Source organism: Prinia subflava, chromosome 2 (genome assembly GCF_021018805.1).
Source record: "Prinia subflava isolate CZ2003 ecotype Zambia chromosome 2, Cam_Psub_1.2, whole genome shotgun sequence".
NCBI lineage: Eukaryota > Metazoa > Chordata > Aves > Passeriformes > Cisticolidae > Prinia > Prinia subflava.
In genome coordinates, this window is record NC_086248.1 from 23,929,609 (window position 1) to 23,956,223 (window position 26,615).

A 26,615-nucleotide genomic window follows, 5' to 3' on the forward strand; every position below is an offset into this window, starting at 1 on the left:
TTTGGGGTTTTGAGTTGAATTCTAGTAGCAGGTGTATGGCCATTGAAATGTTCTAGGTAACTGGATTTTACTTGCCAGTGGAGACCAGGCTGTGGCTGTAAGCAGGGTGTTTCACTGTCACTGGTGCTTCAGAGACATGGCTTTTATAACTTGACTTTTATTGGTAGGCTGTTTTGGAATCTCTTTCATTGATCAGAATGTGTTAGGGTGGTACACAGCATTTCCCCCCCTTGTTTCCTGAAGGAATTTCATTCTCTAGAGCATTTGTTAGAGAGATCTTAACAGAAGGGACACATTGTGCTTTATGAGAACAATGTGTCCTCTTAACTACAGGGGTATGATACAGAGCAGCAGTTACGTTGAGAGGCTGCCTTTGAAAAGGTGAAAAACATGTTGAAAGGAGGTAAAAACATCACTTGACTTGCTGGTGAAATACTGAAGCAAAATGATCTATTAGGAATCCAGTTAGGCTCATTAACAGTGAAGGGAGAAGAAAAAATGGGTTTCCATGGAACATAATAACTGCTAGGCTGATAAATATTTTCTTCCTCCAAACACTTCTGCTTTTACAAAGCAGCAGTGCTACACCACCCACATACCCATGAAGCTTAAAGTCCTAAATACAGAATTTGCCTTCTTTGTTTCATTCCAGTTTGAAGAAAATGTAAATTTATATGCATCTCACTTTGTGTTTGCTGCTAATGACTGAAACCAATCACCTTTTTAATCTTTTTGGGTCTTAGCTTCCCCACATATGAAACACAAGAACTTCCAAACTGTACCTGTGTAGTAAGAAGGAGAATTATAATCTGTAAAATTGTGTAAGGAGAACTGATTTTTCTTTCTTCATATTAGGTTATTTGCCCGTAGCCTCCTGTCCCAAAGCATGGTCCTATAGTATTTAATAAAATGGGAATAAACTAATAAATTAATGGAAGTTTTTTTAAGAGAGCTTAATTTTTGGAGTACAAGTCTACTATCTGTTACCTGAATGACCTTGAGGGATGATGGAAGCTTGTTGCCTATCTAAAGTAATTTTAATTAATACATCAGAATAAGGAATTTGTTGTATTTTTGGCAGAGAAAACAAAACCCAGTAAAAAAAACAGACTGAGAGGTTGTGTTCTCTATTTTATTTCCATCCCTCTTCCTTTTCTTTCATCAGAAAGGATCAAGTTGTAAGAAACAATTGGGGATTAAGATCTGTTGGCAAAATAATATTAGCCTGCACTCGTGGCAGCAGCAGTCATTGGCTTGGTTTCTCCATTTTACTTCGTGGAAGTATAATTCATGTGGTGTTTTGCATATAGCAGGTATATGCAAATATAGACTAAAAGACATTTCTAGTTGTTCCATCTTTTCTATTGATACAACCAAATCATGAAACTGCTTTCATAAAGATAATGCTATCCACAGTACTGTGTAGACCTGGTGAAAATTATTCACCAGAATTGTTGTGTTGTTTCTATTTTATTTGTAGTCCTGTAGATCAAGAATAATAAAGACTGAAATTTCCTGGGTTACAGGTGTGAAACCGGTACTTAATTTTCCTTTCAGCTGTATGTCAGCATGAGGAAAAGCATCCTGCCTTAGGAGAAAGCAGACAGGGAGCAGGAGTGCCCTGTAGCTCTGTGTTCCCAACTGAACTGCAGGGGGCATAGGGATGTAAAATACACTGACGTCCATCACCGAGCTCCTTTGCATACAGGAGGCTGCCACTGCAGCTGAGTGTATGCCTAAAGTGATGAAGGAATTGTCAGCATAAGCTTAATTTGAAATCTCTGTCTGTCACTTTGGGAGAATAGCCTTTTATAGCCTTTTACTGGTTTTACAGAATTTGGCAGGCTGAATTTGAGAAGCTGTTCAGGATTAGGGATCAGGGTCAAACAAGGATGAGATGTTTCCTTGGAAGAAGTTAAATGCTTCACTGTACTCGTGTTTATTTTTAGAGTGAAATTGCTTTATGACTTCCTAATGAGCTTAAAAGTTGACAAGGATTTAAGCTGTGTCTTGAAATACGCTGAACATTGAGATGTCACATTAGCTATTCTGAAATACAACAGTCCAAGCTAATAGCAAACAATTTCATCTACTGTGCTGTTCATCTGTCTGATTAGAATTGCTATCCCCCTCGTTAATATGAACAGAAAGCAAAGTTTCTGTTTAAGGGCACCCTATGTTTCCTTATTCAAGATGAGTGTGAAGAAATATCAGGAGATATCTTGCCTTGCATTTTGAATTGTCTGGAGGAAAGGGAGCCACTGCTGTGTTGTGATTCCTTGTGCTGCTTTCTCATTGATCAACTAAACTGACAATCAGCTGCAGTGTCCTGAGCAATGTGGTTTAGAATAACCAGAAATATGGGCTATTTATCAGCAAATAGCAATATCATTGAGTGCCAGTGCAGTTCAAAATGTGTTTTAACCCAAATTTCCTGCAGGAAAAGGCCAATCACGCTGTCCTTGTACAATACAAATAATCCTGTGATGGGGTTATCATCTTTTCAAGACTCACAGAAAGGTCTACGGTGTTTTCCAATGAGAGACTGGGATACTGTCTATTTCCATTTCCTAGTGTTTTCAGCCATCCTAAAACTGAAAGCAAGTGAAGAATCCCAAGAGGACGACCTCCTCTGGCAGCTGAAGATGAATCAGTGTGTCCAGCATGAACAGTCTTGTCCTATTTCCTTTTCTTTACCCACCTTAGATCTAATAGAGATGGTGACATCTGAGTTGCTGGTAGCAGCAGCTTATCTGTGTGCGTGTGTGTGAACATAACCATTCTGCATTTAAAAAGGAAAATGGAAACTTAAAGAACTGTTAAATCTGAATCAAATACCTGATAAAACATGTGAAAGTTACCATGTGCCTCTGGTTGCTCCACCACAAGCTTGTTGAAAATCGTTTTTGTTAGTTTGTTTTCTCCATTGATGTATATTATTTGTTTGGCATCAGGCTACTTTTTTTTGCTACTGGATTTGTATCACTTGTAAGAAAATGCAGAAGTGAGATTTAAAGAAAGCTTCCAAGAAAGATAAAGGTTATTTTGAAAAATTACTTCTAAAGTTCAGTGAAATTTAGGTACATAGGCAACCTTGACTCAACTTGTCATGTATAAACTTCTGAGTGAGAAAGGTGGAGTATTTTGGATGCAAATAAATAATGGAAATTTTGGGATAACTGAACTATAATCACTTTGTAAATCAGCAATCCTTAAAAGATCAATTAAGTGTTGGCTTTCTATTGGTACCATTCAACAAATGAAACATTTTATTTAATGAATAATGAAGAGGGGAGTAACTTATTAGATTTTATTATCTCAGGTCATGAGATGAGGTGGTCACTAAAGGTCTGAGTATTCTTGTTTGTTTTCTTAATAGTACACTTTATTGAAGACTGTTGTTGATCATTAATTCTTCTTTACGATGCTGAAGGTAGGCTTATAGGTCCTTAAAGGCTTCCACTATTTTCAGCAGCCTTTGCTTGCTCTTTGTGTCACCAGTAATGCCCATTAACTGGCAAAGTGTGTCTGTGGGACTGAAGGTACTTCTGAAGGTAAAAAAGGGAAACAGAGGAGTATTTGCAAGAATCTAAAATACCTTGCAGAACTTGCCAGGCAGTCTCTGCACTTACACACTTCAATTGCTTTCTTAAAATCTGTTCTTTGCCTTTTCTTTTAATGCCCTCTTTCCATCAGGACTCTTTGAAGTGGCTTCCCAAGTCTCCTAAACTGTACAGTGGCCATAACTGGAGCTCCCAGGGCTCTCGCTGGGCCTCCTTGAAAGGAAAGGAAGGTTTTCATGCTGGTAACCTGTACAAATTCAGCTCTGCTAATGGCAAATGGAGAGAAGGAAGGGTCAGTCCCGAGCAAGAAGCAGAGGAACTCGAGGATCCTGATGATGTGAGTAGTGAAATCTGGAGAGACAGTGTGTATCTATGAAGAGGCTATAGCTGCTCACACTGCCATGCAGCAGAGCACTTTGGGCTTGAGAGACTGCACTGCTTATGCTCTCATGTCCTTGCTTGTGCAGAGGGTACAGAGCTATGTTCAATGATTTATTCCTTTACTTTGCTTGCAATCAATCTATCCAACCCTCAGGAGTACAGTTCAACCTGCAGGTTAAGATGAGTAACCTGAGCAATGATGAGACATGTTTTTTACTTTACTCCTGCTTACATTCCCAGTTACCAAGCTCCCTCCACCTCTTTCAGGTAAGTAGGTTGTTGGCCGCTCTTGGGGCTCAGTGTCTCCCTAAGCCTGGATGGTAGAAAAGTGAGGTTGCAGTGCTCCTCCACTGCATGGTAATTGTGACAGGTGCTCTTCCAGGATGCTTATGTCTGTGAGCTCCTGCCTGCAGTAGTTTCTCCAGCCTGTGCCTGCTGGGTGTCTGTCCCCTGTGCTGCAGCCTGGCTGCCCTCTTGGTCCTAGCCTGGGAAAAGGAGATGGTGATTGCACTCTTGCAGCCTTTCCCTTTCAGGGCATTGCTCACCATTCTCCCTGATGTTTGCTGGTAGATGAGGGAGGAATTGGGGCTCCTGCTCCTCTTCAGGACCTCTGCTTCCTTTGTAGCCCCTGTGAGTGCTGCTGCTGTGCCCCCTCCTCCAGCCCACAGTCCTGGCTCTTGCTCATGGCCCTCTTCCCTGGCAGCCACAGCTCTGCAGACATGTCTGGGTTAATCAGCCTGGCACTGTAAAGAGAAATTTCTCTGTAAAGAGAAATTACAGAATTCTCTTCTGTAAAGAGAAGAAAGGTAGTGAATGTTTTATGTGACACAAAGCTAAGCAAATACCCTTTTAAGTGAAAATGAGAAGCAATCATGCCTTGTATGCTTTCCCTGGGGTTAGCAATGCGTCTTTCCATCCCAACCAAAAAGAGATTGTGGGAAAGTGCCAATATAGATTGAAAAATAAGGTGTCCAGTGGGGTTCTGCACAGCTGTTCAAGGTAATCCCACTGCTTTTTATTTTGGTATTAAACTTCCAAGCTTAGAAAAACACTTATGGGGTTTATTTTCAGAGGTGTTGATGTGTGTTTTCTGCATCATTTTACTGCCAATAGAAGATAAAAGGATTTGGGCAGTAGGAAGATCTGATTTGATCTTAACTCATAAAATTAAGGAACAAAAATATGCTAAATATAAGTAAAGCGTTCCTGAAATGTGAACAGAATTTGAGTGCTGTGTCTTAATTTAATTTAAGCCTTTGTCAGGAGTAACTGATAGCTGGAAAACATCACTACATTTTGCAGTCAAACTTGTCTGAAGCTTTAGTTGTTTGGTGGCTTTTTGATTGTGTATTTCTCTTTTCAAGCCCTTGTGGTTTAGCTAAGGACAGGGTGACATTGTGAGCTCCTCACTACATCTCAGACCATGTTCACCCTAGAGCCAGGCTTCAGAGTAGGCTTTCGTATGCATCACCTTTGAGTTTCCATTTCCAGAGGACTCCTAAATCACTGAAGTTTGCAGGTCTCCACTCACTGCCGTGTGCATCTGGTCAATCCAATGACTGAAACAAAGTCTTAGATATGTAGATGCAAGGTAGGGCTTTCCTTCCCTCTTACACCCATGCTCCCAAAAATGGAATGTGAGTTTTGAGAAACTATAAGAAACATTTTATCTTTTGTACGGAAATATCTTTCCTTTGCCTTTTGTGTGTGTGGTTCCTTCCCCCAGAACAGTGGATTCAGTTCTACAGAGCTGCCAGAGGCTGAGTCTTGTTCTCATGCTCTGCCATTTTCACAGGGCATTGCAGGATATATGCACATATGGATATGTGTGTGTTACACGTGCTTGTGCGTGCCAGGGAATCTAGTGAAAGGCTATATGAAATCCCAGTCCTCGCCCTGCTCCCACAATTTCAACCCCAGTGTCGAGGGCAACACATGCCCAGAGAAATAATGATAAAAGAAATCTTTGTATGTTTGCTGTAAAGTTCCAGTTTTGTCTCCACTGAAATAAGTTCTATCATATGGCAATGTGAGAGTGAGGAACAAAATCATGTTAGCACGGGTAAGGTCTGTGTTTCAGATTCTCCTTGATGTTGCTGTGTTTACCTTTTTTATCCTTAACCCTCAGGAACCTATTTCCAAGTTTTCTGGCAGCCTTTTTGATAGCAACGATGGCATGCGGGATCAAAGAAACACCAGAGCAACGCTTCAAGAAAAGCACAAGCTGGCAATGAAGGGGAAGACTGCTGCAGGGTCTAACACCAAGGTGCAGCCACCTGTGTCAGCAGCAGGCAGCTTCCCCAGCGAGAGCGGCCGGAGCGCGGAGCAGCTGCGGGTGCTGGACGTGCCGCAGCCCCCGCTGAAGGTTTGGAGCCGCTGCATGGGCTGGGCTGGCTGCTGGGGGCTCTGCATGTCTGTGGGGCAGTCCCTGTGTCTGTGGGGAGCTCCTCCTGGGTGAGGCAGTTTATAAATGTGCAAGGAATGGGGGACATCGCATGGCAGAGGTCATGAGGCTTACCTTAAGGAGAGTAAGCTGAGGGTTGTCTTTGTTCCCTGTGTGGCTTATATGGAAAAAGAATTTGAAAACCCCAACAAAGCCCACTTTCCTTGTAGCCATGAATCTCATTTTGTATGTCCAGCTTTGATATTGTGAGGCCAGGTTAAAGGTAGGTGCAGATGGGCACTGAGCTGAGTCTTTGTTCAGTCCATGGTTTCAAGGCTGTGGTGACAAGTCTTGCATGTGCCAATGTTGAACTGTAGCACCATTTCTTTTCTGGGTTGGGGTCTCCAGGAGCATGTCTGCTGGTGTTCAGAGTGGGAGGTAGATTTTCAATGCTCACATAATTAATAGGCAATATTTTTGATTAATCAAGTCACTTATCCATTATAATTATTTTCCAGGTAACCATTACTGTGTGCAGTCCAATGGGCAGTCTTGGTATTAGCATTGCTGGTGGAAAGGGCCCATCTTCATGTAAAGAAAGCGATGAGGTGCATTTCATTATTCAGAATTTATCTAGTGATTGTTAGGAATAGACTGATGAGAAGTTCCTTGAGTTACTGTGTTTTGTTGTTTGTTTTCTGAGATTGTCCTTCATGTAACATTTCCATCTTTGTAAAGCCAACAAGGGTAAACATAGGTAGCTTATTTCCCAGACTAGGATCTGGGATTAGATTTTGATGGGAAGCTCCAGAAAGGATGATTTGGGAGAGATACACAAATGTAAATGAATGATGTTGCAAAGGTAACCTGATGGCTGAAACACCATTGTCTAATTCTCATTTTCTGCCTCAGTTTGGGGACACTCGTTTGGCAATCCACATGCCTCTCCCATCTCATTTGCTCATTCCCAGGAGCTAACTTGATTTGAAAGTATTTCACACATCTTCTCACTGATTTATCTTTTAAATAAATCTTTGTTTTCCAGTCTGTTCCCCATGGCACAGTATAAACAATTACTGACTTTTGTTCATTGTTGTATGTGTCAGCCATGGAGGCTTTTTTTTTTTTTTTGTCTTGCTAATGTGCTAAGGCATTTAGTTTTTAATTTTATGGAGCAAAAGAACAATAAGTCTTGAAAATTAATTACTTCCCATTTGCTTTTTACATCTAAGAACAATGGGAGAAACTGTCACTTCTGAAAGCTATGTTTTGTGTTACCAGGGGATCCTGATTGCACGGCTGCCAAAAGATGGTCCCTCAGACTTGGCTGGGGTACAAGAAGGAGACAGAGTGGCTGAGGTAGATGGGTTGTTTGTCACTGTGGAGTGTGTCCTCTTATTGTTGTCTTTAAATAAAATCACGTAGAGTTGGAGAACTTGAGATGCAGATCTAGGCTTGCCTTAGTAGCTTTTTAGATACCTGCCATTATGAAGAAATGATAATAACATTAAATTGTTGTAGTCCTTCTTATTATGTTCTGGTTGTCAGATCTTTATGTTCAAAGTGCTTAACTAAATATTGTTCAGTTAAATGAATGCTTTACCAAGGAAAATAATGGTCTTAGTAAGCAGTTATGTAAGCATAAATGCAGTTGTACCTGATCCATTCTTTCTTGTGACATGCTATTACATTTACTAGATGAGTTCATGGCAGTTGCAACAAAGTGATATAAACTAGATGAGCTTGTTTCTCCAAGGTAGTTTTTGGTGGGAAGAGAACAGCTCAAAATAACTCCCCTGATGGAGGCTTGCAGTGCCAAGGGATATATTTATCTCTCAGGCTGCTCCACCTCAAGCCTCATCTTTCCTAGCAGAAGCCACATTCTTGAGCTTCAGAATTTCCCAAGAACAACGGGGAAAAATGGACACATACAGTTTCATGTTAGATAATTTTGATGTACTGTTTGGTTTCTGCCTGGTGAGAATGGTGGAGCAGGAAGAGAACCTCTACAAAATTACTTTGAGGTGAAACTGGTCCATATTTCTTTCAGCTCTTGTTCTCTTAAACTGTCATTTATACTTGGTTAGATTAATAGTTTTTACTCCAGCATGCTCCATGTTGAATTAAGGTGGGATAGAACAAGCAATATTGTATGTCTGTTAAATTGTCAGGAATAATGACGCAACCTGTATCAGCCAAAGACTATTTAATGATAAATTATTCTACTAATTTTGTAAAACTATGCTATGGAATTATTAATAGAAGATGGTGTTCCATAATATATAAATATTGTGCTAGTTTAACAGTTCTTAAAAGGTTAATTATAGATAAAAATCTGTATAATTTTACATTTTGTCTTTTTTCAAAGTTATTTTAACAAATGTGAGAGAATTTAAATAATTCTCTACATATTTCACATTATTATCAGATCACTGGGGAAAAGACCCCAGGATTTTTAGTTGCTGTACCTTTACCTTCTGAGCAGAGTTTCTGGTCAAGTTAGTATCTTAAAAAATCAACCCCATTGCTTAGGTTCCTCCATGAGACTATAAGTATTTTTTTATTTTGGGGGCTATTTGGAATATAGTAGGTGTTAAAGTCTGTTCACTTAATCAATAGTGAAACAAGTGCTAAAGAAGATATTTCTGTTCCATCCTGTTCTGCCCTGCTATTATTTTACAAATAGTTAGAATTTCTCTATCTCCCACAAGATGGCAGAATCATTCATCTGTTTAAAGAATATAGAAAACAAATCTCTGCTTTTTGTGTGTGTCTGTCACAAGAAGGAATCAATGCGATGAGGTGTGCTATAGAAATACTAATGTTTTAGCCACAGGACTAATCTGTGTACAATTAACAAGCATTTTTCTCTTGACACAATGTGTTACAACTTCGTATTCTTGAACTGAATTGATCTTGAACAGTTCAAATATAAAATTCACCAAAAATAGGAAACAACAAGAATTGCAATTTTATTTGCTTTTGTTGTACAACCACATGTAACAGTAGGATCAGGTGTTTGTATACTAACTTGAGAGGGAGGGAACTTTTCTTAAACAACATTCAGAATAAAATATCTTTCTGGTGTTTTCTTTTAAAGGCAACCTTTGTTTCAGAAGCTGCTGCCCTTGATGCTGATCCTCCTGAGGCTTCCCCCAAGGGCAGCCCCTTCCCTACAGTCAACCATGTCATAACAGTAAGTAGGATGGCCCCAGTAAATAACAGGTCACTCTTACCTAAGAAATTTTTGCTATCATTAATGCTAGTGAAGACTGGCACAGAACTCAACACATATCAAAGAGACCCTACCAAGTATTTACGTGGCTGTCACTGCAGCTGGGACATGGCTTCTGGAGGAGCTCAGCTCCTGGGTGAGCAGCCAGGAGAGCAGAGCTTTTGAAGCACTCTGGTTTGGGGACTTTAGGGTGGTGTCCATTCCCCCCCGTCTGAGTTGTTATTATGTTGTCTGGACTCTGTCTTTAGCTAATGGAAGGAGCAGCATTTCCAGGGTCCCTCCTTTAGGAGGGAGAGGGTGAACAGCTACCTGGAGGTGACCATTTTAATCTTTTCACTGGAGGGGGGAGCTTGTGTCACAGACTAAGACATGCCTGTATTTTAGGTGACTGATGAGAGAAAGCCTTCTGCACATGTCACAGAAGGCAACATCTGAGCCTGCAGGGTGGCTTTTAAAAATCCAGTTTTTTAAACTTTTGTAGCAAGTGTAACTCTCTGAAGACCTACCCTAATCTTGGTCATCTGTATGCACAGCTGTAACTATGGCTTTACTAGGAAGTTACAATAAGGTCGAGCTATCTGAATAATTAAGGTCAAAAAGCATCTTGGTTGTATGGAGCTTGAAGTACCAGGAAGCAACAACTGTTTCTCCTGCAGCAAATGCCAGAGGAATGCTTGTTTGATTCATCTTCTTTCAATCTTTTATAAAATCTTTCTCCATGAATACCATTTACAACCCAGCTAATTTCAAAAAATGAAAGTATGTATATTATATAAAAGATATAATCAAAGACCATATCAGTTTTTATTTACCATTTAGATAACTACTGTGATTTTTTAGTTGACTGAAAAAGTGAGCAAATAGATCATTCAACTGTTTTTCTCTGGTTTCTTGTTAGTCACTATTTGACATGTTGAGCTACAGTTTTTGTCCATGACATAGACTAAGAAAAGGTTTCCCTTCTATTAGTTGCTTAAATAAACTTATTTTGAAGCCTCTAGCCTCCAAAATCATCTTGTGAAACATTTAGACCAGCTTTATTTTCCATTTGAAAATACTTTCATCAATTTGTTGGGGTTTTTCATTTTTATTTTTTTGTCCAGTTTTACCTGGTAGCTGTTTCTTACAGTCTTTATCAGCGTTGCAGGAAGCACGAGGCTTCCTGTTAGAGGAACCACTGTTGAAAGGGTTTATTCATACATTGGCAGTGGCCTGGATCTGTTGCAGTTGTATCTGACTTTTAGTATTTTCATCCAGAAAGAAGAAATTAAATTATTGTATTTTTATGTTGTATGCCTCCCTTTAAAGTTCTTCAGCTGTAGTGAGGGGAGGAGGCAGATTAGACTGAGATATTTAACTTAGAGCAGAGCACTCAGAGGGAGTCAACTGGCTGAATATGCTCTGAGTGTCAAAAGTAACCATGTGCAAGTTCCTTTGTGAAGAAACATTTGTATTTTTGGTTTTGTTTCTTTGTTGAAATCAAAATCTTTGTGCTATACCAAATGATACATGTTATTGCCTGTAACCTGGAGCAGCATTCATCAATTTTAGGGATTATGGGCTTTTGGGGAGTATCCTGCTGATTTGGGACTGCTCAGTTTATCATTTGTTCTCACTTTGAAGTCCCTCTTATTCCTCAGTATCTGAAGGAAATCTTATCTGAAAAACGTTTAGAGCCTGGCTTCTCATGGAGGACTTGCTTTGCATGTTCAGATAAGCAGGTGGCAGTAGGACCTGCAGAATGCAGAATCTTCTTCTGTGCTAGGAATAGGGGAAGGTTAATTTCTTTTGTGTTTCTGATCAAGTTTCAGTAGAACATGGTTGTGTCTATATCAAGGAGGGGGAATGATTGAAGCATGATGGCAGAGAAACCAGATTCCTATCTATTCTGCAAAAACTGAGTGTGTGCCAGTTGATGTCATCTCTCTTCTCCCTCTTTTCCATGTCATCATCCTGCCTTCCCAGCAGATACTCTCTTCATCTGTTTATTTTCATTGAATTTAAAAAACCATCCTGTTTGCATATGCTCCATGTGATAATATTTGTCTCATTCTTGCTAGCCCCAGCCCACCCCATCTCTGAGCCTGCTGCTCTGGCATTACAACGGGCAACACTGCTGCCAGGTTCAGGTTTCCTCCCTGTTTTCCACAGGCTTGGTTGCTCTAACTGCTTCTAAAAGGCTCATTTAATTGTAACTCAGCCAGCCGAACTCAATTTCAAACCCTTTGTGCCAGCTTTAAGATTTCATGACAGTGTGAATGACCAGTAATTAATTGGACAAACGAAATGTTCTTTCACAGTGAGTCATTGTTTTGCAAAGGAAAAATGAGAATCTTCCTTGATTTTAATTATGATTGAGTATTTTGCTGACATGTAGATAGAGGCCTCAGAACTTTAATTACAAATAGATAGTTTTTACATACAGTATTTTATAGACTTGCCTCACTTATGCTATTCACACTTCAAAAATATGAAAACATGTTTTACTTGGTTTAATATATATATAACTAAATATAAATATTTTAATTGAACTTAAAAAACCCCACCAAATAGCAGGGATATAAACACACGCCCTTGCTGACTTTAACAGAAGGAACTTTAACTTGGATTCTGGATTCCTCATGTCCAGTTCTGCTATTGTTTCCTATCCATTCTCTCAAACATAGAGCCAGCTCTTCACAATCTGTCTCCGTCATACGTATTTTTGCTCAACCTCTGACTGAAATTCACAGAGGATTTTGTCTGACTGAATGGGGAGTGTTGCCAGGTTTCAGCATCTTCTGTCATTTCATAACGTGCATCATCATGCCGTCTTCTTTGACTCATTTTTGGGGCTATCAACATAATGAGGATATTAGATACTTTGTAATGAATATCAGATCTTCAAGATAGTTTAATCTAGTATTTACTTAAATTTTTAGCATATTATTTGATTTAATGTTATGTGTTTGCCCTGGGAATTTCCTCAATCATATTTTTTCATATACATCATGTACGTGTGCCACTGATAGTCGAATTTTCAGGGAAGGGTAAAGTAAGAGTTACCCATTAAAAGTGATTGTGCGAATAAGTAAATAAATAAAAGGAGAAGCTTACACTACTGAAAATATCTGAAGAACTTCCTCAGGCTAAAAAAGCCAAAATTTTTGGCTGCTCTGCTAAAAATGCAGAGATACTAAGCATTCCTAAATCTGCCAAGAAAACAGTCAAGCGTACTAGAACCTGTAACATGTATCAAAATGAAATCCTCTTGTGCCCGCAGACAGTGCATAAGCAGATACACCATCTCCCATAGTATGTAGTTGCTGATCTTCTGCCTTTCTCTCATATTGTTCATACGCAAGTCTTGAGAAATCTTACTTGGATGAGAATCCCAGCAGATCTACCATCTTCATTTCCAGATGATAAAGACTTTCCAGGAAAGACCTCGGTCCACTTACATTCATTGAAAATCTTTGAAAATCTAATTATCAAACCCTTTCTTTACTCATCTGAGTATGTTCTAAACATATCAGAAAATAGAAATCATACAACATAAAAAAACCCCTTTTGTTTCTTTAGTCATTGTCTTACTTTGTTCAATTTTCAAAGTGAAGCCAGTGGAAGTACTCAGGTCAGAGAAGCAGTAAAAACTGAGACAACTAAAGTGAGATTCAGAATGTCCTTACCATGAACAAAGCCAGGTTTCCTCTTAAGCTTGTTTCAAACAGTAAAGACCTTTCTGACATCACATACAGTGTTTGACTGACCTGTAGCACCATAAGATCTGCTACTTCAAGTTTCTTATGAGGAACTGCTTTATCCCTTCTCCAAAACATTTTCATGACTCTTTTAATCTTGTCAGGTAAGGGGTTGTATATTATTTTTTTCTGTTCTGACAAGCTAAGTTAGTTTTAGAAGTCAGGAATCTAACTCTCCACTGCCTTGCATCTTGTGCAGATTTACACACATTTGCAAAGAAGACTATGAGCCTTGTTGATTTAGCTAACCTTAGCCATTGTGTGAGCTTCAGTGGAGTGTGAGCAGCCATGTGTCGTGTGATCACCTCCTCCATTTCATCTCCTAGGTTGCTTCTGCTTTTATCTAAGCAACTGAGTATTTCTGAGTCATGATGAAAGATGGAAGATAAAAGGTGTGTGTTGTAGACACTGTGTTTGCCTCCATACTGTAGTGGTTAGGGAACTTATTTTGTGAATTTGAAATTAAGTTCCTGCTCCCAACAAATGCTTCTGTTTGCACAGTGTATCTTTTCCCTCTCTTCCTTTTAAGTAGTTTTCTCACAGCATTCAGTCAAAACTGACTCGTTTCAAACTTTAAGTTCTTGGGTTTTGTAAAGCTTGTATTCAACAATGCTAAGTAGGAAAAAAACCTTTTAAAAAGGCAGGACATTAATTGATCTTTTCAAGTTATCATATTAAAATACCTCCAAGTTAGAGAAAATTGACAAAGTGAGCCCATCATATGGTAGGCAATATAAGCACTGCAGATAGTATAAGCAAAAACATACAAAAGACAAACAGACTCAAGCAAGGCACCTTGAACTGTGCTCTAGGACAGAGCATATAATTTGAGAATCAAAGAGGATAAGTATTTAAAGAACTATGCAAATGATAAGCAATATCTCCCCTTGTGAAAGGCATCCTCATGGACTCTACAGCAGGGGAAGAGACTGAACTGAATTCCTGCAGGCTTTCAGACAGCCACTGCCTTTTACAGAGGTGATGAGTTTCCTTCAAAAAAACCAAAGGGTTGGCAACTTGGACCACAGGTAGCACTGCTTAAGGGGGCAATGCCTTTGAAGTCGCCCAATGTGGTCACATTTTCCTCAATATTTTCATAGCATCAGGCCAGAAATGATTACACATTTATATGAAAGCACTTATTTGAAAATCTGTAAATCAGGTTCCGGTGTCAGGGAAGTCACTATCCAGTGGTACATTAGAAGATGAAAGAAATGAAGCAAGGACAATTTTTCATACACAATTTGAATCATATAAGAGGCTTTTGTGCTTGACAGCATTGCAGATATGACATGATGAGGACTGATCTTCCATTTTTGTTGTGAGTTTGACAGAGTTCCCTCTTTCTTGCCTTGTGCATTGCCCTTGGGAGGCACTTGGCAGAGAACAAGAACAGAAAGAAGCTTTGCTCTAATTGTGACATGACCAAATGTTATAGATACTGCATGCTGGAAGACAGATGAAACATGCAAGATGTTCTCTTGCTATTCCAATAAATAGAGAAAATGCTCAATTTTAAAACTGAGCTGTGAAATATATCAGTGTCTAGAAAATTCACACAGAAGAAATGTCCATAGAATCATAGAGTGGTTTGGGTTGGAATGGACCTTTAAAGGTCATCTTGTACCCCACTTGTAGGGACCAGGGGCATCTTCCACTAGAACAGGTTTCTCAGAGGCCTGTCCAACCTGTCCTTGAATATTTCCAGGAATGGGGAATCCACACCTCTCTAAGCAACCTACTCCGATGTTTTACTGCTTGTCTGGTTCATTGACTTCCAGGAAATCATACTGAGCTGAATTCGATTTAGGAGTAAATCACTGTGCACAGTCTGGGAATAGCAGCAGGGAAGAGGGATGGGCTGGTGGGGTGGCCCCTGCTCAGGGCCCTCACCAGGCTGCTGCACACGAAACTGAGGCAGCACTTCCCAAAGCATGGTGCAAAGCTCCTCTGTCGGTGCTTGAGAGTAGTGTGGCTGTTCCAAGGGCAAGATGAACTGAATTATGTGCTGCCCTCTCCCAACCCCAAGTAACAAAAGGTGTTGTCAGGAGCCGGTTGCTCCCTGAGGGCAGCAGCACAGGTCACAAGGATTTCCTTGTGCAGAGGTCTTCTGTAGCCAAGAGTAATGAGGTGCTTCATCCATGCCTCACCAAAGATTTATCTTCCCCAGAGTGCAGGAGAGGCTTATACCTCTCTCTCCATCCGACTTCACAATTTCTGGAGTTTTGCCAGAGGTCAAACAGAGCAGTAAAACAGCATTGTAAAGAATGCTATTCTTTATCCCGGGGAGAGGGATGCAGCCAGGATTTTCGACGACCAGGAGAGTTGAGTGCACCATAAGACACATGCTTGTTGAAACGTCCCTGAAATGCTCTAAGAGGGGAGCTGTGTTGAATGCCTAGAATGGATTGCCAGATCGATGTGTTTTCATACACACAGCTGTGCATCACCTTGTTTCTGTCCCACCCCCCTCGACCCTGCCCCAGCTGCCATCCCGGCTGCACCCTCCTGTCCTGTGCCTGCTCCCGCCTGGAGGTGGGGTTGCTTGTGAGTAATGAACTCACAAAGAACTAATTTGATCTGTTCCTCTCTCTCTGACTTGTATTTCCTTGTTTCCTTTTGGGGAGAAGGTTGCTTTTATCTGTTGTTGCTGACAGCACTTCAATTAGGAATGCCATCGGATGCCTGTTTGCTGTGAACTGTGCTGCAGCAGATCTGCCCCTTTTCTGCTGTTCTGTTGGATGCATTTTTGCATCCTCTTTTAAAAATTTTTATTTAAAAGTCCAGCTGTGAAATATTTTTTAGGCATATGTAAATGCCCTACTTTACTAAATTCGATTTAGACAGTTTCTTCTGTGAATACAGTCATTATCAATTGTGATCTTTTGCATCTAGCAAAGGACTGTTGTTTAGTGAGAAGTCTAAATTTCCTGTTCACATCTAAAAAATTACTTCCATCTCCAGTAATGACAAAACAGGTAAAACTAAGTATGAAATCATAACATTACTCATGAGGTTTATGTAAACGCCTGCACATGCTCTCAGCTGTGTTGATAATTTTGTTTTCTGCAGTTAAGGGTACCATTCTTAGCACTGGAGCCAGTGAGGATGAACTTATGTAGTCAGATTTTAAAAATATGCATTATTTAGATACATAGAACTGAGCTAGACAGGCTATTACAGGTATTTTGTAGCTGGCAAATATTTTCTTTAAAAAATCACCTGTTTGAACTAGAGTTAAAAGTATGTCTGGTTTTCTTCCTAAAAAAGGTCAATCGTAATTCTTTTTTCCTGCCCTTATTCCATCAAACTTTGGCCTTTCATGTGTCATTTCACCTTCTGATTTGTAGCCTCTGTCCCCAGTAGCTGGCCTTGCTGCCAGCTGTGATTTGCCCTGTCACTGCTGGTTGTGCCTTTGATGTGAAGCTTGGGTTGTAGCTGTGACTCTTGCCTTGAGAACTTCCCTCTCTGGCTAATATTAGAGTGTGGACCTGTGCGCTGGGAGAGGCCAGGGGAGGGAAAGGCTTAGAAAAGCAAGATGATGGGGTCTGTTCAGTTTTAGTTTTGAACAAATTATAAGAAGATGTAATGAACTGTCTTTTATGGACTGTTCTGCAATGTTTTGGACAGACATTTTGATTAGAAGTAGGTAAGGAAAGCATATGTGCACATCTGGAAGTTAAAAATTATTGGATGCTAACCTGTTGGCAAGGCATCTCATTTATCATGTTTTATTTTAAAAACTGCTTTCAAGCATCATAGCTAGTTGTGGGTTTGCTCCTATCCTGTTTCAGTATGAAAGAATCTTTGCAGCCAGCACTGCAGCTGAATTGCCCCAGGTTGTTTGGATGACTTTACTTCTTCCTGCAGAGGACCAGGAGTGCACAGGCAGCCCCCTGTCTGTGCTCCAGCTGAAGGACTCCGAGTTTCAGTGTAGGCTGTTAGTCCCATTTACTGAGAGTGTCTGAAATAATTTGATTTTTAGTTATGCATGATTCAAACAAAACTGATTTTTTTAGTGTAGAAAGTCTTGGTGGTTATGTTAAAAAAAGTGACCCAAATAAGGCAATGGAAGAAGTCTCCACAGTGAGCCCACTGGTTTTACTACAGGACATGTCCATTTTGAAGTTTACTTTTTAGGCACTGAAAATGTAATTTCAGGGGAAAATGGAAAAATAGTAACTCGTTTCAAGTCATTAATAATGCATTTTTCTGAAAAAGTATTCTATGTATTTTGACAATTTGAGATTGAATAGTAGTTCCAATATTATTTAAATAATGATATTTAAAACACGACGATGGAGAGTGAGTAGGAGGACTTGGCAATTTCAATGTAAGCATTTTAAACAAGTTCGAACACTGCTGAGTAACAACCAGTGGAAAACAATGGAATAATAGAAAATCTAGATAATTCGTCCTCCTACAGTGGCATCGATGTTTTTTTGCAGAACTATCTACAGAAGATGGAAGTTTCTCACCTTCCCATATGCCTTAGACAAGCAACACAGGTGCCTGTACTGGAAAGGTTTTCCTTATTGCCATCCAAAGTGTTTTCGTGTTTCCCTGTCTGTAAGGGGCAGTGGAAATAGTTTGCTTCCTCTTTGCTGTGCCATTTTTTCACATAGGAAATCTGTTCTCCTATCTTCCCTCGATCATGCTGCACCAGGAAATGTACATTCAAATATGAATAGTAAAGAAAAGCTCCAAGAGCAAAGTTTGCCTATTTAATAGGGTAACGCTGAGGTCAGTGAAAATAAGCAGGGAAATATGAAAGTGAAGGTAAAATCCCCCCAGGATTCTGGGAAGAGAAGCACTGGGTTTGAGAAAAGGACGTAACAAAATGTTTGTTACTGTCTTTTGTGGGTTTTTTATTTCTTTTTTTTTTTTTTTTTATTTTCTTTTTTTTTTTTTAACAAAACTGACAGAGTAAAGGAAGCGGATAAAGCTTATATTGTGATATTCCTGGAGCTTGAGTGAATCTGAAGGCAGTGATAGAAAGTGCTGGGTTCCTAGGGTATGGTTAGCTGAAGATGGTTATGCCACTGTGGTTAGAAATACGATGTGTGTTTCTTACATCCATTTTGTGCTGGTTTTGGTTTATGGAGGAGCTTAATTGATAACTTTTGCTGCAAGGAGAGAGAGAAACTAGAGGCCTGAGCCTCTTTTCATTGAATTAGACCTTGTACAAATGCATGCTGTATTACCTAGTTGCATTTGCAATTGCATAATTGGCACAATCCTCAACTGAGAGTTGTTTTTTCATTGGTGCCTATGATTCAGATTTGAGGAAATCGGCTAGTCAGCATCCCATCAGGGAGGGAGGCACAGAGGAGGATAACTGGCCACAGAGGAAGGAGCAGTGATGGTTTAGGGGCAGTAGTGGCATGGATTCAGATGAGATTTCGGAGGGAGAGTGGGCAGGGAGATGTGCAGAGAGCAGAGGGACAGAGAATACAGCTGCTCTTGGACCTGGGCATTTGATTTGTTACAAAGACTCAGGAGTATGTCTCCAAATTGCATGAGTCAGTGCATGTGTGTGCTTCCACCCACCTGGAGAGGGTACAGAGGGGCTGCTGTAGATCACACCTGAGCCCACTCTTCTCTTGGGAGTGCAGGTTCCCAGCCTTTGCAGCACTTCTGGGCTGAGACACTGTTCAGCCTCCACTGTAGAAAACTGGTTGTTTTAGTGCTGGTTCCTCTTTACCTGCAGCAAGATGAAAGATTAGATGTAAGACTTCCCCAACACCATGCGTTTTGTGGAGCAGTTAACACAATTACCACAGAAATGTTGAAGGAGCACTTTTCATCAATTAAATTTACTTTATAATTTAAATCTAGTTCCATTATAATATATGAAAGATAGTATGCAAGCAGTCATGAAATGTCTGAAGAAAATCTCTTTTAGAGAATTAGTTTTGCTTCTTTGGAAACTGGGGAGTAAGAACCATGCTGAAAAAAGAGTACTTGAAAAACTGACATTCAAAACTGACATTCATGGCTAAGGTCTTTTTATCAAAAGGACAAACAGGTACCTGTGACTCTGCATTGCTAATGAAATACATGTCAGTCGTGAGGAGGTGTGCACATGTCTGTTTTTGAACAGCACAGTACACAAAGAAAGGTCTTCCCTGAACACTGAACTGACAGCTCAATGAAATGCAAAGCCTGGTCCTGGATGTGACTGTAGGTAACTTCAGGCATAGGCCTCTGCAGTGGTTCTTGAGGTGTCAGAATTTCATTATGTGACCCAGTAAACCACCTCTATGTATAGATGTGCATTTGCTGTACTGCAAAGCAGCTGCCTATTGGCTGTTGGTAAGCAAGAAGCATCTTTCAACCAAGAACAGAACTGTCCAGTGCAAGGAAAGCTTATAAATGATGTAATGTGTGCATGACAAAAGCAAATCATCCCAGGAGTTGTAGCTTGGCCAGTGCTTAGGATCTGTACAGGTTATTTACAGCTTCCAGAAATGCATCCCTCTTAGTTTAAGCAGAAGAAAAGAAGGGAAGAAAAAGGTATATAATTGGGTGCTTGGTACACCAGGGTATACAATAAATTTATGCGTGGTTTTAAAATTAGTTTATATCTACTGGGGTGAGATTCAGCTGTGGACTGACACCTGCACTTCGGTGTCTGTGTAGTGTGCTGTGAGCTGGGTGAGGTCAGACCTAATATCAGGGGAGCCTGGGGAATAATTCATTTTACTTCAATGCAGAAACCTCCAGGCTGAAAATGCAACAGCCAGAAAGCATCTATATGCTTGTGTCATTTCCTAAATTAAATAATGTACAGTGAGGAAATAATATATGAACAATTGAATTGTGTGGTGTTAACATTAAATGTTCTCATGAAGTAGAAGTAGCTGATAAATAAGAAGCACTAACTTGCCTGAAAATTTTCTTACTTCTAATAAGATGGCCACTTTATTTATTATACATTATCATGTTACCTGTTTGCTAGATATATTAACTCACCCATATGTGTTTTCATCATAAGTTAAACCTTTTTTGGAAAGCAGTAAAAAGGAGGATGACTTTGTGCATCAGAGTGAAATTTGTAATAATCCATTCATTGATAAAAACAATTACTGATACATTATTTGACTATACATAAAGAGTTTGACACTGTTTTTTTTCCTCAGTTATAGAATTTAAATTCATTTTAAAACATTGAAATATAATTCTCAAAGTATACGAAGTTCTTGTCCAAAAAAATATGAATCAAATCCATGTATGCATATTTTACTGACAAATTTAAACATAGATGTTTTCTCTTAATGTGTCCCTTAAATATATTTTGTCAGTAAAGAAGCCCAAGTATGCAATTTTTCAAGATCAATAATTGATATGATTTATGGTTTTTTAATTAATCTTCTATTGCTTTCAGGGGGATGAAATGAATGAATAATGAAGTTAAATTAATTTTTCACATTTACTTGTCTTTATTTTAAAAAAAAATTAATCTTTTTTTTTCACCTAAAGAAGGCATTTTAAAAGATTAGCTAACGAGAGGAAATTGCAATTTATCCTAATTTTGCTTTATCAATGGCTTTTTGAAAAAATAAAAAATTTAAAGGAGGGCCAAGGGGATTCATCCTTTACTGGATGTGGTAAGAAACATAGAGACAAAGGATAAAGAAAAGTCTGAGGTACTTAATGCCTTCTTTGCCTCAGTCTTTAATGGCAAGACCAGTTGTTCTCTGGGTGCTGGTCCCCTAAGCTGTAACACAAGGATAGGGGGTAGAATAAAACCTCCATAATCCAAGTGAAAATGTTCAACACCTGCTACACAAATTAGACACACGTGTTCATGGGGCCAGACCAAGGGTGCTGAGGGAGCTGGTGAAGTGCTCCCTGAGCCCCTTCCATCATCTGTTGGCAGTCTGGGCTAACTGGGAAGGTCCCAGATGACTGGAAGTTGGCAACTGTGATTCCCATCTAGAAGAGGGGTTGGAAGGAGAATCCAGGAAACTTCAACTTGACTGACCTAATCTTCTATGACAAAGTGACCCACTTAGATGTTGTCTACCCAAAATTTAATAAAGCCTTTGACTTAATTTCCCAGAGTATTCTCCTGGAGAACCTGGCTGCTCATGGTTTGACACTGTTGCTGGGTGAGAAACTGGGTGGATGGCCAGGCCCAAAGGATGGTGGTGAATGGTGCTGCATTCAGCTGGTGGCTGGTCACCGGTGGTGTTTTGCAGGACTCAGTACTGGGGCCAGTCCTCTTTAATATCTTTATCAGTGATCTGGATGAGGGGACTGAGTGCACCCTCAATAGGTTTGCTGGTGACACCAGGCTGGGTGGGAGTGTTGATCTGCTGCAGGGTAGGAAGGCTCTGCAGAGGGATTTGGACAGGCTGGACTGGTGGTCCAAGGCCAATTGTGTGAGGTTAAACGAGGCCAAGTGTCAGGTTCTGCCCTTCAACCCCATGCAGACCTACAGACTGGGAACAGAGTGGGTGGAAAGCTGCCCAGTGGAAAAGGACCTGGGGGTGCTGGACCTCAGCTGGCTGAACATGAGCCAGTGTGTGCCCAGGTGCCCAGGAAGGCCAGTGGCATCCTGGCCTGTATCAGTGTAGTGTGACCAGCAGGAGCAGGGCAGGGATTGTCCCCCTGTGCTCAGCACTGCTGAGGCCACACCCGGAGTGCTGGGTCCAGTTCTGGGCCCCTCACTGTGAGAAAGACACTGAGGGGCTGGGGTGAGTCCAGGGAAGGGCAGCGGAGCTGGGGAAGGGTCTGGAGCACAAGTCCTGTGAGCAGCAGCTGGGAGAGCTGGGGTGTTTAGCCTGGAGGGAAGGAGGCGCAGGGGAGACCTCATTGCTGTCTACAGCTGCCTGAGAGGATATTATAAAAAGGTGGGGGTTGGTCTCTTCTGCCATGTAACAAGTGACAGGACAAGAGGAAATGGTGTGAAGTTGTGCCAGGGTAGGTTTATATTGAATGTGAGAAAAAAAATCTTTATATGTGTTCAAGCATTGGAACACATTGCTCAGGGAAGTGGCTGAGTCATCACCCTGGAGGTATTTAAAAGACATATTGTTGTGGCACTTAGGGACATGGTTTAGCGGTCGACTGGGCAGGGCTGGGTTAGAAGTTGGACTTGATGAGTTAAGTTAAAGGTCTTTTCCAGCCTAAATGATTCTGTGATTCTCTATGGTGGTATACCTCTCATGTATTTTTTCTCATCACCTGTTTTCCCTGTCCCTTTAAAATATTCCCATTAAACACTTCCCTGCTCTTGATCTGATTTTTTTCTCTGAAATCTTTCACATCTTGCTGAAGATACCTCGGATAATCCTCACACGCCCTTCCACTTCTGATGAAGATGCCGACCAGTTGCCCCCAGACCCTGATGACTTTGAGCCTGAGGAGCCTGACAGCGCAGAAGGCCATGCCTATTCAGACTGTCTGAGCAGTGCTTTTTATCCTCCCTAATAAAGTACTTTTCTGGCAGGAGTTCATGGGTGATTTTCTTTCCCATTGACTACTTTTAATGTAGTACTTGAACCGCTATGCCTTATTTATAGTGAAAACCATTACATGGAGGATGGATTTGTGAGGAGAACCCTGTTTGTATTTCTTTGCCTTGAACTTTCCTTTGGCAAGAACTTGTGAACCTGACGTTAAATGCACAGGGTCAGCAGGTGATTTTTATTCAGAAGGTATTTATTTGGAAACACATGGAAAACAATTGTAAAGTTGGGTGGGATTTTTAAAATCTTGTGTCCATGTTTTGTCTATACAGCTCATCCTTCTATGACCCCCCAGGTTCCTTTGATTTGTCCCTTTTAATGTCATTTTCTATGATAATTAAAAAAAAAAAAATCTGTCTTTAGTGCTGGCTTTTTTTACCCACTGAGAAATGTTATCTGTGTTGGAATTCTGTATCTCATTCTATTGTAATAAAGAACAGTTTTGCCAGTTATATCAGTAATGTGAATGTACATCAGATTTGACCAGGACCTGTAAGATGTATTTTATTAGATCCAAATGCAGGAGGCACCTTATGTGACTATGTACCTGAGAGTGAAGCGAGAAGCAAGTTCTTATGCTGGAGGAACTGTCTGAAACTTAATGTTTTCCCTGACTTGCATATAAGCAGAACACTTTTAATTTGCCTTACTGCAGTATGCCTGTATTTCACAGATATATGTGTGTGTGAGGTAAGCATTTATGAGCAAATTGTCCTGTACAACAGTTTTCAATCCTTTAATTGTCTTCACTGCTATTCAGGTTTCTAATACATTTTAAGCTGTTTAAGAAGAACTGTTTGGGACTGTTCTTCATTTGGGGTTCCACAGTGCTGCCTTAACTCAGAGGTGGGGTCTGGCACTGCTAGACTTGAATGCCATGACTTTCTTTTCATGCACATTAAGTGTGCATTGATGGTTCTTATGATGTTTATACAGTTTATATTCCTGTAAATGTAATATAGCACAACCCAGTGACTTGATAAATCCTCATGTTTTATTCACATTCTTGAGAAAGATTTCTCAGGTGATTGTTCATATATAATACCTTCAATGAATGCTGGTATCTGGCTTTTACAGAGTTAGAAAGTTCCCAGGAGGGTATGGCTGTCACAAAGAGAACAATATCTCGTACTAACAAAAGGCATATTTTATTTTGAAAAGATGGATTTGCACTAACATTATGATATCTAGTCAATGGCATCCAGTTTGTTTTTTATTATTTGTACAACTGCATTTTAATTGACAGTAGCAATAGGAATATTAAGCTAACTTTATTCATTTGCAAAATGAACATTATCTTAGAATCTGCTATGACTGTAATATTAAAGACTGTATAATGTGTGTAAGCATAGGCTTAAACGATGTTGATAAAGGAAATTATATTTAAAATATTTGTTTCCCATCTCTTTTCTTCCTCCAAAATATACAGGGTTCTTCCACCATGACTTAAGGTTTGATCAATGCATGTTGCAAAAGTATCAATCTCAGAACCCGCAAATGCTTTGACACTCTAGCTAATAATGTACCATTTAATACTACTTTATTGTGTCTTATTAAACTGCAGGAAAAAAACCCAAACCCTCAGCTGTTATAAATCATCCCTAGGTTGCAGAACAAGTTGTAGTGGAAAGCTAGTAAAAGAAGAGTTCTGTTGACAATGTGGTATTTTCTTCCTTATTACTTCCCATGCACAAGTGTTTGTTTTAGATTCTTCATTAAATCTTGGAAATCAAAACACTTGCTATCAAAATGACAAGCTTTTAACCAAATGCTGTTGCTATTCAGATAACTTTTAAACACTGTGATTTTTATCTGTCCTTTTTCACTGATTTTCAAGAAAAATTTCATATTCCAATGTTGAGAATTTTACTGTGAGTATAAACTTACAATGGTAACACTCTATGGACATGAAACTCTACAAAATATATCAATCAAAGCTTATGCTTATTCAAGCTTCGATTAAGAAAAAAAAAATCAGTGGTAGTTGATCATGTTTTGCTTTTCCTTTGTGAAAGGGGGGTAGAGGTAAAGGACAGATGCTTGTGTCCTTATCAGCACTGAGTAATGTCTCTTTTGAGGTTTGGCTGTTTGATAAGAATGGGCAGAGGCAGTTGGAGTTGGTTTGTTAATGATGGCTCATATCCTGTGCCCACATTTCCTGCTGACCTGGGAGGTGACTACAAAAAGCTACTGCTGGCTATGGAGCAGTCACTTGTTTTCTGTGGGGAGTGGGCTTCTCCTCATTCTCAGCTGCTACGTCATTTGAAAGATAGCTATGAGGATATATAATGCTTTATTAATGTATTTAATTAGCCCCATCTCATCATAATTACATCCATCGTTGTGGAGGAAGGCATGACAAACAGTACCAATCAATATGGGAGGGAAGTTTTTTTGTGTGTGTAACTAATCTATTAATGTATATTTTACAGCCCAGTGTAATTTGATTTGCTGGGATGTAGCACTAATATTCAGAGATATCATGTATACAGCTGGAACATTGGATATCTGACAGAAAAGAAGTCTGTTCCATTCCTATCTATACTCCTGGAGGACAGTAGATGTAGGACTTTGCCAGCACAAGGATTATCCACTTTAAAACAATTGACTTAACAGACCTGCAAAGAGAAGAACACACGTAGAGCTTCCATGGACTGCCATGTCAGAAAAGGCTCTGAGCTCTTGGAATCAATTTATTGCAATGTTGAAATAACCTTCTTTGTTTTCATCTTCAAACAAACTTCTGGAGAATATTTGTCAAGGAGCCTTCTGCTCCCTGTCCGTGACACGAAGGACACAGGTTCCTCAGGTGCAAAGCAGAGCCCTGTGGCCTGTGCTTTCCTTTTTCCACGCCCGCTGTCTCCCGCTCTGAGTGTTTGCAGAGCCAGCGGGGTGGGCCGGGGAGTGACAGCAGCAGCTGGCGGGTGCTGCGGCAGGAATGCGGACCCATCTCACTTAGGGATCAGCTTCCCGCCCTTGGCTCCTGGCTGCCTGGAAGGTAAGCCTGCTTCATATGCTCTCTCTGGAGCTCTGTCATGCTCTTCGTTTCTGTAGGGATGCTGCCATGGAACAGCAGCTAGAAATGCTGCTGGCGTCCTGTCGTTTCCAGGCATGTGCCCTTGGGTGCATGTGACCTGAGGTGACATGGGGAATGCTTGCTGGCAGGGCTCAATGGGGCTGAGAGAAGGGTGAACACCAGAAATAAGCTGGGAAGCTCAGCTTGTGCCACCTGCTGGACTGGCAGCTACAAGTGAGACAGCCTACCGAGTTCTATGCTTGTTCCTTTCAACTTTGATTGAAGTGTGGGACAGAAACTCTTTCCACAGTAGAGCTTTAAAAATCACTGTGAGAGTAATTTCTGTATTAGTCTTAGGGTTTTTAACTGGTAAATATGATTAAGTAAATTAGGTAGATGGTTTTCAATTGAGTATAGTCTCATTGACCACATCAGGGGTGGAATGAATACTTCTGTTTTGATATGTCTGATACCGAGCAAATAAAAGCTACAGGCTTAGGAGGGCAGTAGTGCAGATGTGTGACGTGTGCTGCAGCCACTGGCTGGCAGCCCAGGCTACTGCTGAACCAGGCTGAAAATGATAATGTGCAAATTTAAGGAATTGCAGGAGCCACAAGAGTGAAAACACAGCTGAGAGTGACACACAAACATCATGATACTCCCTTCCTTCTCCAGGAACAGCAGATCACATGAGCACAGAAAACACATCTGTTTAAATGCCTTATTTACACAATACTGTTATTTATTCAGCACTTACATTGTACAAGAAAGTCCACAGCCCTCTCCTCCATCAGCTTCTTCTCTTGGCCTCTTGTTGTTTC

The 26,615-nt window shown here is 40.3% G+C and overlaps 1 protein-coding gene across 1 annotated transcript; it reads left to right on the plus strand.

Annotated features, from left to right (window-relative positions):
• The first annotated feature begins 5,993 nt into the window (after positions 1–5,993).
• On the plus strand, positions 5,994–24,126 carry LOC134546548 (protein scribble homolog). Its single transcript, XM_063389378.1, has 5 exons — positions 5,994–6,309; positions 6,846–6,935; positions 7,609–7,686; positions 9,428–9,523; positions 22,588–24,126. The coding sequence occupies exons 1-5, from the start codon at positions 5,995–5,997 to the stop codon at positions 22,738–22,740; spliced, it is 732 nt and encodes a 243-aa protein (XP_063245448.1). The 5' UTR covers position 5,994; the 3' UTR covers positions 22,741–24,126.
• Positions 24,127–26,615: the final 2,489 nt, after the last annotated feature.

Excerpts from the sequence above, each read along its gene's own strand:
- LOC134546548 (XM_063389378.1), top strand. The coding sequence starts at position 5,995 with ATGTTAGCACGGGTAAGGTCTGTGTTTCAGATTCTCCTTGATGTTGCT. Across the intron at positions 6,936-7,608 it reads CATGTAAAGAAAGCGATGAG|GGGATCCTGATTGCACGGCT; the intron begins GTGCATTTCATT and ends TTGTGTTACCAG. Across the intron at positions 7,687-9,427 it reads AAGGAGACAGAGTGGCTGAG|GCAACCTTTGTTTCAGAAGC; the intron begins GTAGATGGGTTG and ends TTTCTTTTAAAG.